The sequence below is a fragment of the Mus caroli genome, chromosome 5, assembly GCF_900094665.2.
Source record: "Mus caroli chromosome 5, CAROLI_EIJ_v1.1, whole genome shotgun sequence".
Lineage (NCBI taxonomy): Eukaryota > Metazoa > Chordata > Mammalia > Rodentia > Muridae > Mus > Mus caroli.
Genome location: NC_034574.1, coordinates 109,644,145 through 109,657,246, shown reverse-complemented (window position 1 = coordinate 109,657,246; position 13,102 = coordinate 109,644,145). Strand labels below are relative to the sequence as shown.

Genomic DNA, 13,102 nt, shown 5'->3' with positions numbered 1-13,102 from the left:
TGAATTCCTGCTCCTGAGACACTGCACCTGCAGTGACTTCCTGCTCCTGAGACACTGCACCTGCCATGAATTCCTGCTCCTGAGACACTGCACCTACAGTGACTTCCTGTTCCTGAGACACTGCACCTATTGTGACTTCCTGCTCCTGAGACACTACACCTGCAGTGACTTCCTGCTCCTAAGACACTGCACCTTCAGTGACTTCCTGCTTCTGAGACACTGCACCTGCTGTGACTTCCTGGTTTTTTTATGTGTTTGTTTTCACACAACATGTCACCCATCTGATACCTGAAAGTGTATCCATAGATCTCCATGTTGAGAGCATTTCATTATCCCCAAAGGACCCCTGTTCCCACAGTGAATCCCCTCACAGAACCCTGCTCCCTGCCCGGACAAGCACCCATCTACTTTGTTTCTACAGTGTGCTTGCTCTGGTCTTGAGCTACCAAGGAAACACCAGGTGGGCATTCGTGTGCTCTTCATGCAAAATGATGCATTTCATTGCAATAATTCCACCCAGCATATACAGTATCGCTCATTTTGCTTCTATTCACCTTCCTCCCCCCCTCTCTATGCCTCTCCCATAGATTCCTTCCTTACTCCCACCCAGACAGCCCCATGAGTATCTCTGGATTATTTTTGATGTTGTTCACTTAACAAGGTAGTTTCAAGGTCCATCTGTGTTGTACTACGTATCAGTGTTTGTTCTTTTCGATGGCTGCATAATATTCCATTGCTGCATGGAAATACAGTTTTTGGGTTATCCTTCCCAACCATTGATGAGACTTGGGGTGGCTTATGCCTTCAGCTACTACATGATGCTCTTGTAAATGTTTGTGCACAGACTTGTCTGCCCACGTATGTCTGATTCTCTGTGATATGTACCAGAATAGACAGGTTGTGTCCTGTAGTAGGTCTTTACTTAAGTGTTGAATATATCCTAGCAGCTGTGTCCTCTCTCAGCTTTACCAGCAGTGTTTTCTGACTTTCTATGGCTTCCTCAGGATCTACTGATCTGCAGTTTGGGGGTTGTATCATCCCAGAGAGTCTGAAATCTTCTGTGGCTTTGATTTGAATTTCCTTAGTGACTAATACTGCACATTTTCCCATGTGTATCATTCTTGGAGTCATGTCATATCCATAACTTCCATCTATTTAAAATTGGATTATATGTTTGGCTGTTGTTGAATGATTATTTTTTTCTCTTATAAATATTGTTATTATATCTTTGAGAGGCTTGCAGAACATGTTTTGAGCATATTCACACCTCCTTCCCTGACTCTTCCCAGACCCATCCTTTTCTCTCCCTACCCAACTTTGAGTGTGTGTGTGTGTGTGTGTGTGTGTGTGTGTGTGTGTGTGTGTTGCTCAAATATTTTGGGCATGTGGTCTTCCCATAGATCACAGTCAATTTATCAAGCGTTACACTTAGAGAACACTGTTTCTCCCATTCCCAGCAGCTAAACAATTGTCGGTAGTTAGGACTGTGGATGAGGCTGTATGCCTAACTCCCCTCTCTGTGCTGGGGTTTTTGTCTGGTTTGCTTTGTATGGGTCCTGTACAGTAGATGCTATCACAACTACTGTGAATTAACATGTGCATCTGCCCTGAGGTGTACAGAAGAGGATGCTTCCATGTCTTCATCTCCCACCTCTGCCTGACACTTGCTGGTTCCTCTTCCATGGTGATGGCCTTGGAAGGAGAGGGATACAGAATCTCTATTACATTTAAGACTGAGAATTCTGCAGTCTCTTACACATCTGCTCATTGGGCAATTGTGAGTTTCTGTGTTGATAAGCATCTACTGCAAATAAAAGCTTCTCCCACAAGGTTGAGGAATGCACTGATGTATTGATATGATGAGAAGTCATTAGGAGTCAGTTTAATACTGTGTCCGTTTAGCAAGATAATAGTGGTAGGTTCTCACCACTCAGATGGTCTATGACCATCTAGCCATGGTTTTTTTTGGTTGATTCAATAATGATGCCAGGTATGGATTTCACAGTGTGGAGTAGGGCTTAAATCCAATCAGAAAGTGGTTGGTTGCTCCTGTGACATTCGTGCCATGATTGCACTATTGGGTGTGTCCTACCAGTCGATATTGTACCACACGGCTAGGGATGATTTATGATTACTCTTCTAGAAGCATCCATGACACTTTCAACAGCATGAAAGCTAACTGGTATAGATGACGCTTCCAGGTCAGTACTACCTGGATTTCTCCATGTTTTATGACTCTAATGTATGGCGTCGTCAGCAGTAGAATTTCACCATCAGGTTCCAAGAGCAACGGCAACACCCTATACTATCGGGGAAGGTAGGAGACCATATTGGCCATTGGCAACACCCTATACTATTGGGGAAGGTACAAATCCTATGGAAGTGTTCCTGACACTGGGTTTTTTCTGTGTTAGCCTGTGGGGTCTAGTGGGGGCATTGTTGCCCTGTACATATGTGTGTCTATGTAATTGAGGGAGCTTCAGGGTTGATAAGTTTCCATATTTTTTTTCCGAAGGTCTTTAGTGTTGTCTGTTCTTCACCATACCCTGTCCTCTACCCTGCTCTCTGCTCCCCAATGGTAGTTTAATTCTTCCTGTCTTCTTAATCTCTTTAATTCTTTATACCAGCACGTTCTGTCTCCCCTCTGATATTTTGGCTATAAGCCTAGCCTTTGAGAGCTGAGCCATCTCTCCAGCTTTCTCTGTCCCCTCTTTTTAAAGTCCCTCTCCATAGCCTTTTAGTAACTTCCTGACCTCTCCATAAGTGCTCCAAATGAAACATGCATATCTGACGTTTCAAAGGTAATAATATCCACAGATGACAGAACACATGTGAAATTTGTCTTTCTGGGTCTAGGTTACCTCATCCAGAATACTTGTTCCCGGCTCCATCCATTGACCTGTGAGTTATGTGATTTCATTTTTATTAAAAGCTGAATAATATTCCACTGTGTGAGTGTGTGAGTACAACCCATTTTCATGATCCATCCATCAGCGCATGGATATCTAGATGGTTCATGGCTAACCTCAGATGTTTTAAAGTAGACACTTTGATGGAGTTGCTCTTCAAGAGAATACTTGAGCATTAGCTTTGTCCTACCTCCCCACTGCCAAGCTTAAATGCCACTTCTTCTAGAAAGCCTTCCCAGAATGCACCACTAGATAATGTCACTGTCAACTCCAATCTTAGGCTGGGTCACTTGCCAGGCCCCCTTCTGAGAGGAGAAGAGTTTCAGAGGCATGGTAGGCACCTAACAAATGCTGAGTAAGAGAAGGGATTGGTGTGATGGCAGGAGGAAGTTTAGAAAGAAAGACATACGGACCCCATTAAAAAATGGCACAGAGTCACATCCCAGAGGTGAGATGTAAATTCAGATCTGTGTGATTCAACGCCCAGAAAGCCTCCTTGAGCCTCTGAGTTTCTCTTGCTTCTCTATCTTTCTCTGACAGTAGACCCTGAGTTGTTCTCCTAGGGGGACATGTGATACTCATCTTCACTGTCATCATGGTGATGTTTGGAATCGCCTGGAAGACACACACACACACACACACACACACACACACACACACACACACACCTGGGTGTGCTCTGAGAGTGTTTCCAGTGAGGTTTAACTGAAGAGGGAGAGACCTGGTATAGTTGGCACCATCCAATTCTAAGATTGAATAACAAGTGAGGTAGAAGTGAGCTGAGTGCCAGCATTGCCAGCATTCAGCAATCTTTGCCTCATTGTGGATGTCTCATGGCCATGCTCTCTCATTCCTGCCCCATCCTTCCTCACTGTCATGGACACCATCCCCTCTAACTCTCTAGCCAAAACAAACCTTTCCTTCCCTAAGTTGCCTTGTGAGATTATTTTTGCTACGACAATGAAGAAAATGGCTACTGTGGCTGTCATGTGCTGGAAATGATCTATCTGTTAGAGGGAAAGAGTTTGAGTCTCTGGGAGTGTGCTTGGCGTGCACAAGGAGCATGCATAAAAGGAGTGTACAAGAGCTTTGGCTCCTTGTCCTCTGACATACTCAGTAACGCTTCCCGTTTTCATTAAAGATACGACATTTTATAAGAACCATGACACACAAATTATCAAATTCCACTGCTCGGTGAGACTTGGAGTGAAATATGAAATAAATATAAACGATGCTTTCTATGGCCACCTTGGTCTCCTGAGTGAAGGGAGCGGATCTGGAGTTAACCAGCTCAGCAGGCGTGTTCCACTACAGAGCCAGCAGAAGGATTCTGAACAGCAACGAAGCCGTGTGTCTTCTGGTACCATCCAATGGGACTCCAGTTATTCTGATAAACAGTCCGAGAAACTTGATGTGACATTTATACTTGGACTGGATCCCACAGACATGTAACACCCTGAGGGCTCTAATGAACAAATAGAAGACTTGAATTTTATTATCCAGATTTTTTTTTGTAGCCTTGAATAAAGGGGAGTGACATTCAGAAGTGTCTCCTAAATCATGGGAGAGAGATCCAATTATGTTCGCTGTCGTTTGCCTTATCTCTACTTAGAAGAATCTAATTTCCTATAAATTAGTTACCTGAGTATGATATACCAAAATCTCTCCCCCAATCAAACAAGTGATCACTCTCCATAAAGTTCAATGACAGAGAAATTCGAGCCCTCGAGCTTGGGATGGGCTCCGTGCATCTGGGTCCTGCTATGTAATGTTACAAGTGCAAGTGAGAGAGTTCTAATAATACATTCTCTACATTTATAGTACAGCAAAGGTGACATCTAAATAAGGAAGCCACCAGAGACTTATATTGCACACATAAAATTTGGGGGAATGAATCATTTCTAATCAGTCTTCATTCATCACATTTCAGCTCCCTAGGAAATGTGTGAATCCACTTCTGCAGACCCCTGGGCCTTCGGTCATAATGGTGGGAAAGAATGTTGCTCCCAATAGTCTCCATATATAGGCCAACTGAAGGCCCAGACAGGTCAAGGGGCTTCATCAGGCTTCCTTGATAAAAAGCCAAGAAAGCCTTTTTTTTTTTTTTTTTTTTTTTTGGCTAAGTCAAGATAATTGTAGTCTTGCTGTGCCAAGCAGAAAGGTCTCATGGGAATCCAGGGGAAGTAGAATGGGCAGACCTGGCAAGGGCAGGGTAAGGACCAGGAGCCCAGGGTTGTAATGATTCACAAAACTCCCTTGCTGCTGTGGGGTCATAGTTGAGTGTCTGCTTGTTTGTGTAACATTCCATCTTGGCTTGACCTCCTGTGGCCTCCTCCTTCACAGTGGTCCCCAATTCTACCTGACTTACTATGTGCCAGTGTTGGTAGCTCCTGGAACATCTTCTCCTCTTTAAGTTGCTGAAAGAGACACACTTCTTGTAGAGGACCAGAGTTCAGTTCCCAGCACCTACAGATACCTGTAAGTCCGGCTGCAGGGGTCCCAATGCCAGCTTCTGTCCTTCTTGGACATTTGCTTGTGTGGATGCCCCTCCGTATACACATATACTTAAAAATAAACTATTTTAAGAGACTTCAAGAGTAGTCCTCTAGCCTCTACCTTGTGTGCTGTGGCTTGTGTGTGTGTGTATGTTCAGACACACAAATTAAATAGTGTTTTTAAAAATAAAAAAATATAATCTCAGATAGAAGTAAAATCTATAAAGGGAAAATAAAGGATCTAAGAGAATCCAGTGTCGTGGGGTGGATTCCCTGAGCCTCCTGTTATTGGACATCTGGTTAAAGGCCATAGCCACTGCTGACCCCCCAACTCTTCTTCCCTCCCCCTTTCCCCTTCTCCTCCCTTCCTCCTCCTCCTCCCTCCCCATTCTCCCTCTCCTTCTCCAGCTCTTTCTTTCTCTCCTCTTGCCTTTCTTCCTTCCTCCCCTCTTCCATCTCTTCTTCCTCTCCTCCTGTTTCTCCTCCTTCTTCTCCTTCTCCTCCTCCCTCTCTTCTTCCCTCTCCTCTTCCCTCTCCTCCCTCTCTTCCTCCCTCTCCTCTTCCCTCTCCTTCCTCTCTTCCTCCCTCTCCTCTTCCTTCTCTCCCTTCCTCTCTTCCTCCCTCTCCTCTTCCTTCTCTCCCTTCCTCTCTTCCTCCCTCTCCTCTTCCTTCTCTCCCTTCTTCTCTTCCTCCCTCCCCTCCTCCTCCTTCACGTCCTCCTCCACAGGGTTACCCAGGTAGCGGTGGTGGAACAGAGAGGAGATGCTTTAGAATCATAAACTTCTCATTATATAAAAACCTGGAAGAAGAACATTTCCTATACACAGAAAGTGCAAAGGCTCCAGGCTAAAAAGAGCACTGGAGGCTTCCAGTTCAGCCAGGAAGCTGACGGGACTTAATTAAGATGAGCCAAGAGCAGGTAGGGACAGAAAGAGGCAGATGTCAGACTTTTATCCTGGATTGCATAAACCAGGGGCAGGGGTGGTGGATTTTATTAGGACAGAGTGAGAGGGGCTGAACTGTATTTTAAAATATTCTCCTGCTTCTGTGGGCAGGCTGGGCCCACCATTCTTCTCCTCGATCCAACAAAATCAACTCATACTTAGAATTCCAGCGTTCACCTCCCTCCTCTCCTCTCCCTTCCCACTTGAGGACTAATCGGCCATGATGTCCCACCCATGGCTGAGTTCATTTGCAAGTAGATTTCTCTTCTCTTTGTTCTTCCGGGGATCCTTGGTCTGGATCATTCTGTAGCCCCAGCTAGCAGAATCAAAAGAAGGAGAGGAAGAGGAAAGGGGGGAGGAGGAGGGAATAGGCCATGGAGGAGGAGAAGAAAAAGAGAAGGAGAAGAAGAATGAGAAGGAGAGGAAGAGGAGGAAAAAGAAGGAAAAAGAGGGGATGAGGAAGGAGGAAAAGGGAAAGAGAGGGGAAGGAGATAGATGAACAGGAAGGGGTGTCAGCTGCTGCTGCATGAACCCTCATGTCCAACAAAAAAAGGATTAATCAAATCCATTCACCACAACCCTCAGCCATCAAACATGGTTCTGAGAAGTTGCCATTGCTGTTACACCATCGTGACAGATCTTATACTAGCAATAATGACGCTGCTCCATAATCTTTAACTGCATCATCTTTGTGACATACTTATTTATTCCGATCATACATATTTATTTCGATGTGTGTGTTGAGTGTGAATGCCTGTACAGAGGTCAACCTCAAGTGTTGTCCTTAGGTGCCACCCAGCTGGTTCAAGGAGGCAACATCTCTAACAGGCTTGGGACTCACCCATTAAGCTGGCTAGACTGTGTGATCAATCGCACAAGCCACCTGGCTTCCTTGTTTATCTGGGTGCTGAGGATTGAACTCAAGTCCTCCTGCTGGGGCAGCTCACACTTCCTGTCTGGGTCCCCTCTCCTTCTGACAGAGAGGGATTAGCACACTCTTGTCCCTAGCTCACGGATGTGGAAATCAAGGCTTGAATACCTTGCTAAGAATCCCCGAGCCAGTAAACAACCCACATTCTAGAATTATGCCAGTCAGCTTCCCAGCTTCATCATAGCTGGGCTGCACTGTTGGCTAAAGGGGTGTTGGCTGGCTTCGAAATAATAGGGGTGCCCTCAAACCTGTCTCTCTGTGTGTTAAAAGGGCATCCAGCTCAATGTTAAACATCATTATCTCTAGGTGGTTAATTATGGAAGATTTCTCCATGTGTTTATGCTTTCTGTAATTAGACTTAAACAAAAACAATTAAAGATCTCTGTGTGGTTTTTCTTTCATGCTCAGCCCCTTTCTCCTCCCCCTGTGGCCTCAAGGCCAGTGCTGGGGCTCTCTTCGAGGATGAAGCTGGATGGCCTCTTCCCCTCGGCCTCTTGGCTCTGCAATTTCAGCACAATTCTCTCAAGCGCTTCAAATTTTCCTCTCATTCTGGAGGCTGAGTTGGTGGCTATTATTCACTCCCTAGGATAACTTATTGTTTCTTAGCTAGAGGCTTGAATAATGCAATTTGTTAAAGAGCCAGGTCCCAAAATGTTTGCCGTGGATGGTATGCACCATCATGTTTAGCAATGGTCAAGGCTCCCCTGAGTCAGGGCCAGGAAGTTCCTGGTGATAAACAAATGAACAGCTTGGTTCATTGGGAGACTAGACTTGAGGAGTAAGTGTGAATGAGGGAGGCTCTGTCACAGACTTGAGAACCGAACTCCTCCCATCTCCAATAGCCTTGTGGAAGATAGGGAATTTGTGTCTTAAGTAATGTCATTGGGATATTACTGCTTCAGCCTCTCAATTGTTGGGATAACAAGTGTGTGTTGCTATGCTTGTTTTGGACTATCTCTTTGGACTTGCTCTCCAGGCCTGCATTTTTTTCCCCACAAAGGCAGTAGCTACTAAGTGTCCATTTTCCAGCACCATGCTAAGCAGTGGGGATCTGGCATTCCGGAGAAAGCCCAGGTTCTGCCTTTGTGGACCTCACAGAGTGCAATCTGTGGGGAAGACAGATGCCGGATGCTGCTGAAGCGGGTGAAGAAGGAACTGAGCCTACAGATTCTGCAAAAGCAGCTGCCGGATGCTCTGCTTCCGTGAACATAAAAGGTTGCATATGAGTGAACTTGGCAAAGGTCAAGGAAGGAAGCTACTCATACTGGGGTTGAAAGGTGTGTGTGGGGGATTGAAAATGTATGTATAAGTGGGAGGGGTGGTGGCAGAGGGCTACATGCAGCTGCTGTTGTTCAGCAGAAAGCATGTCTGACACCCAGGTAGAAGTCCAAAAACCACAGTCAGCTTGTGTCATATTCTAAAAATAGAAGAAAGATGTGCAAGGATTTAACTGGGGAAAAAGGAACGTGTGTGTGTGTGTGTGTGTGTGTGTGAGAGAGAGAGAGAGAGAGAGAGAGAGAGAGAGAGAATGTATGTATGTGTGTGCATGCATGTGTGTGCATGCATCAGCATGTGTATGCGTGAAAGAGAGAGAGTATGTGTGTGTGTGAATGCATGAATGTCCATGTATGTATGAGGTATGTGAATGTGTGTGTACCTGTGTGTGTGTGTGCATGCATCTTTAAAGCTGTAGAGTTTTGTGTTGTTGGAGACAGGTTCTTGCAGCACAGTCAGACTAGTCTCAAATCTGTCATCCTCCTGCTTCAGCCTCTCAATTGTTGGGATAACAAGTGTGTGTTGCTATGCTTGGTTTTTTTTTTTTTTTTCAAGAGAAGCCAAACCAAAATATGATAAGTAGATGGAAATGCTCGTTGTCCTGACTTGATCGGTATACATTGTAGACACCAGCTGGATATCACATGGAGCCAGAGAGATGCACATAATGCTTACATGTTGATATAGACTTAAGAACAAAGGTTCAGTTTGTAAGGGCTGTCACCAAACAGGCAGTCAGAGCAGAGAATGAGGGTGCATCCTAGAATGGAGGAGGCTCTTGTCCTAACAAAATTATCCCTTGGTCCAGAAAGTGTTTGTACAGCACCCATGATGTCGCAGGCATAGTTCCGCATGTGGCACACAAACAGAGATGTGGCGAGGCTCCAGGTGTGTGGAACCACAGCCCACCGGGAAGTTACTACAACCAACACCAGAGCCATTACAAGAAGGGCATCCGAGGTAATACAACAGGCTGAAGAACACTGCTCCTCCTGGCAGGTGGACTAAGACGCTTTCAGAAGCCGAGCAGAGTGCTGATGTTAGAGCAGAAGTATGTCCAACCTGGGTCCCATCAACTCTTACAAGGCCATCTCCTCCCCATGATTTTGAGTGGACAGATAGTCCTGGGGGCTGGGGCAGGAGGGCCTGAGAATAATCCCTCTGGTTCACAAAGATTCGGGACCTTGGATGTTTGACACTGGATATGTTCCATTCTTTACAGGTCTGGCTGTCCACAGTTAACATTCTCAGACAAGGGCTCACACCCCGTTCTTGTAAGCGACCTGACAGAAATGAGGTTATTCCAAAGAGATACCGTGTCTCTCAATCTATCAGGCTAGTGACACAGTGGACTCCAAGAAATGGGAATGTCAAGAATTTTGAGCTGGGGGGAGGGAAAGCCTTCAGCTAGGTGGGACCTTGGCTCCTGCAAAGAGACCTCACACCTTTCAACATTTAAAAGACCACCTTTCAGCAGGAGATGGGCTTCCAAACAATGATGCGTCTGTCCTGGATAGGGCCTCATTTTCATCAGGGTTGCTCAGGTGTTCATAAACCTGGTTCTTTCTTCAATCTTTCTTCAGTTCTCCAAAGATAGACTTACGGGGTTCACAGGACCTCTTTGTCCCTCTTCCTAAAGTGACCACATTGAATAAATCTCCTTTTTCTGCCTTTTACCATAAATTTTAATCAAGAAAGGGTAGGTGAACCTGGCCATTGGGCATAGACTGTGACTCCAAGTTCAGTATCATTTTGTGTCATGCCTAGGATTAATAGCTCCTTCCAGAGTGGTGTGTGTGTGTGCGCGCGCACATGTGTGATGTATGCATATTCAGATGTGTATGGGCACAAGTGTGGGTGTACGTGTGCATGTACTCGTGTGCAGGAGTTTGTGGAAGTCAGAGGTCGACAAATATTGGACATTTTCCTAGATGGCTTTCCATCTTACATGCTTAGACAGGATCTCTCACTTGAATCCAGATACCACCATTCTGGCTAGTCCAACTAGCCACCCCATTCCAAAGGGTCCCATCTGGTCTCTTGAGTATTGAATCTCTTGTGTGCTTGAGTGACGGCCCTCAGCATTCACCCCCACATTTATGTAGGAGCTTGGGGTGGGAGTGGAGGGCGCAAACTCCAGTTCTGACACTTGAGCCACAGGTGTTTCATCCGCAGAACCTTCCTCCTGCCTACGCAGCTCCTTTAAGTTTACCTCTTTCTTGTTCTCTTCCACGCATGTGTTTAGTGACCTTTTAATTTTAAAACAGAGATGAGCTGATCACAGGCAGGGCGGAAACGGCCCGGACGCCCGAGCACGTCGCCGCCGCAGTCTATTGCACAGATAGAAATCTCCAGCGTCGATTAGGGAATATGCGTTGAGCTCTGCTCATTAATCAGCGCCTCCTGATAAAGTCTGCAGCAGCCAGAGCGGTGTGTTCTTTCTTTCTCTTTACAGATATAAAAGCCATATCAGTATCTTTATCGATCACTACCGCTATTATTATCAGAACACGCGCGCTCTCTCTCTCTACCGACTCTTCCCCTTCACGTGCTCCGTCTGAAGTCAGAACAGGAAATCAAGGGAAAGTTTCATGTCTGAGGTTTGTGTTTCTCATGACTTGGAACTTGGAGAAAGAGGATGTGTGACCAAGGACAGATCACTTCACTTCTCTGAACCCCAGTCTTACTGACATATTATGGTTTGATCTGAATCGCTGCCCCACGGGCTTGCTTCCCTGGACCCCGCCCTCGCCCCCGCCCCCTAGCTGATAGTGCTATTTGGAAAGCCTGGGGAGCCTTCCAGAGGTGGGACTTGACTGGCAGAAGATCTGTGAATGTTCTACCTGGACCAAAGTTCCATCATTTTCTGCAGACATCATGGTCCTTGATACAAGGAGCATCCACCACACACTCTCATCACGGCAGCCGCCATGATAGACTGCAACCCTTTGAAACCATGAGTCACGGTGAATCTTCCATCCCTTAAATTATTTCCGTCGAGTATAGTGGTCACGTGGTCACCTAAGAGTCACTCCCATAATGGTCATTCGACTTGGGATGTTTAAGTAACAGCGAACCAGATGCCTTTTGAATAAAGTTCCCCAAAGTGACCCAGAGAGTCTTCAGAAACACATATGCAAATCATATGTGTGGATCAGATCTAGGCAGTAAGGGATAGGGCTCCCTTGGGATGCTGTTGAGAGGAGCCCTTGGAGATGGTGCTCTGGCAGGATGCTATTCAGAAGAGCTCTTAGGGATGGGGCTCCCTCAGGATGCTGTACAGAGGAACCCTCAGGACCTGCGTGGGAGGCAGCCACTCTGCCTTTCTGTTGAGCTGTTTCCTTTTACAGTTTTCAGCCCACATTTCCCAGAGTTCAACTCGTCCTCAGCTTCAGCGTCTCTGGTAAATGTTTTCTAGTCCATACCACTGCCCTTCAGCATCTGTATTTCTTTTCTTTTCTTTCTTTTTTTTTTGCCAGGCAAAATCATTTATTTTTTGCTTTTACCACTAAAGCTCCATGGAGTGAGTTTTAGATCTCATCCCAAAAGAACTTTATTGAAATGCCAAGAATTTATTTCATCTCAAAAGAGGCCCAAATAATGGACTCAAAGAAATCAAACCCATGTTCAGTACATATATATTTCATGCCTCCAACTCCCCGAACTGAACACACTATGTGAATATAGTAGATACTCACTACAACTTTAATTTGACAATCAACAGGCAACTCTGTCTCTACACTTATGTTTATTAAAAACTGACAAACAAACAAAACCTGTACAAAAGATATCCCCAAATTCCTTATCAATTTGAAACAGTAATCTTGAGAGACATTATTGCCTAGGACCCCCTCTTCCTCTGCTGCGACCACGTCCTCTTCCTCTACCCCGGCCTCGACCTCTTCCTGCAACAGCTTCTCTTTTCTTAGATTTCACCTTAGGTTCAACATCCACAAGTAGTGTATCTAGAGGTAAGCTGTCTGGTAGAATAAAATACCGAATGTTATCGCCCTAAATACTCAATGTTTCCAACTGTACAGGTTCTCTGTTCTTCAGAGTCATTTTCATAGCTTTAAGGTGTGTGTTCATGCTGACGTCTACACCTGTGATTGTTCCATAGACTTGTGTCCCATTCTTCAATTCAATAGTTACAGTTTCATGACTCAATTTCATCAAAAATCTCACGAGCTTCATCCTAGCGACGCAGTTCTCCCTTCTGGCCCGACTGTTCACGGAATTCAGGCTCCAGAGACCCACGGACTGGGGTTATGAATGGCCGGAAAAGCGCGGGGAGGCCTGTGGAAAGCCTCTTTCCTGTGCCGGCCCAAACAAGCTTCTCTGACCCTTCACAAGCTGAATGAACACTATCCATTAGCACTGGGAAAATGACAGTGACCCTTGTGCGAATGGCTGCAGGTGTGAAGCTCTACTTGAGATGCAGGTGTCTGGCAGAATTTTCAGTTCTCAGTCAGCAAACAAGAAGACCTGGACCTGTGCTTTGAGTCTCGTTTATACAGCAGGGGTCTCATCTTCCATCTCTCCTAACTA

The 13,102-nt window shown here is 45.6% G+C and overlaps 1 protein-coding gene across 1 annotated transcript; it reads right to left on the bottom strand.

The window, feature by feature from the left end:
- Positions 1 to 12,388: 12,388 nt before the first annotated feature.
- LOC110295505 (small nuclear ribonucleoprotein Sm D1-like) lies at positions 12,389 to 12,826 on the bottom strand. Its single transcript, XM_021164005.2, has 2 exons — positions 12,658 to 12,826; positions 12,389 to 12,534 (listed from the first exon to the last, which is right to left on the bottom strand). Exons 1-2 carry the CDS (start codon positions 12,746 to 12,748, stop codon positions 12,389 to 12,391), a joined length of 237 nt encoding a protein of 78 aa, XP_021019664.1. The 5' UTR covers positions 12,749 to 12,826.
- Between the last annotated feature and the right edge of the window lie 276 nt (positions 12,827 to 13,102).

Excerpts from the sequence above, each read along its gene's own strand:
- LOC110295505 (XM_021164005.2), bottom strand. The coding sequence starts at position 12,748 with ATGAAGCTCGTGAGATTTTTGATGAAATTGAGTCATGAAACTGTAACT. Across the intron at positions 12,535-12,657 it reads AGTCTATGGAACAATCACAG|ACAGCTTACCTCTAGATACA; the intron begins GTGTAGACGTCA and ends TTATTCTACCAG.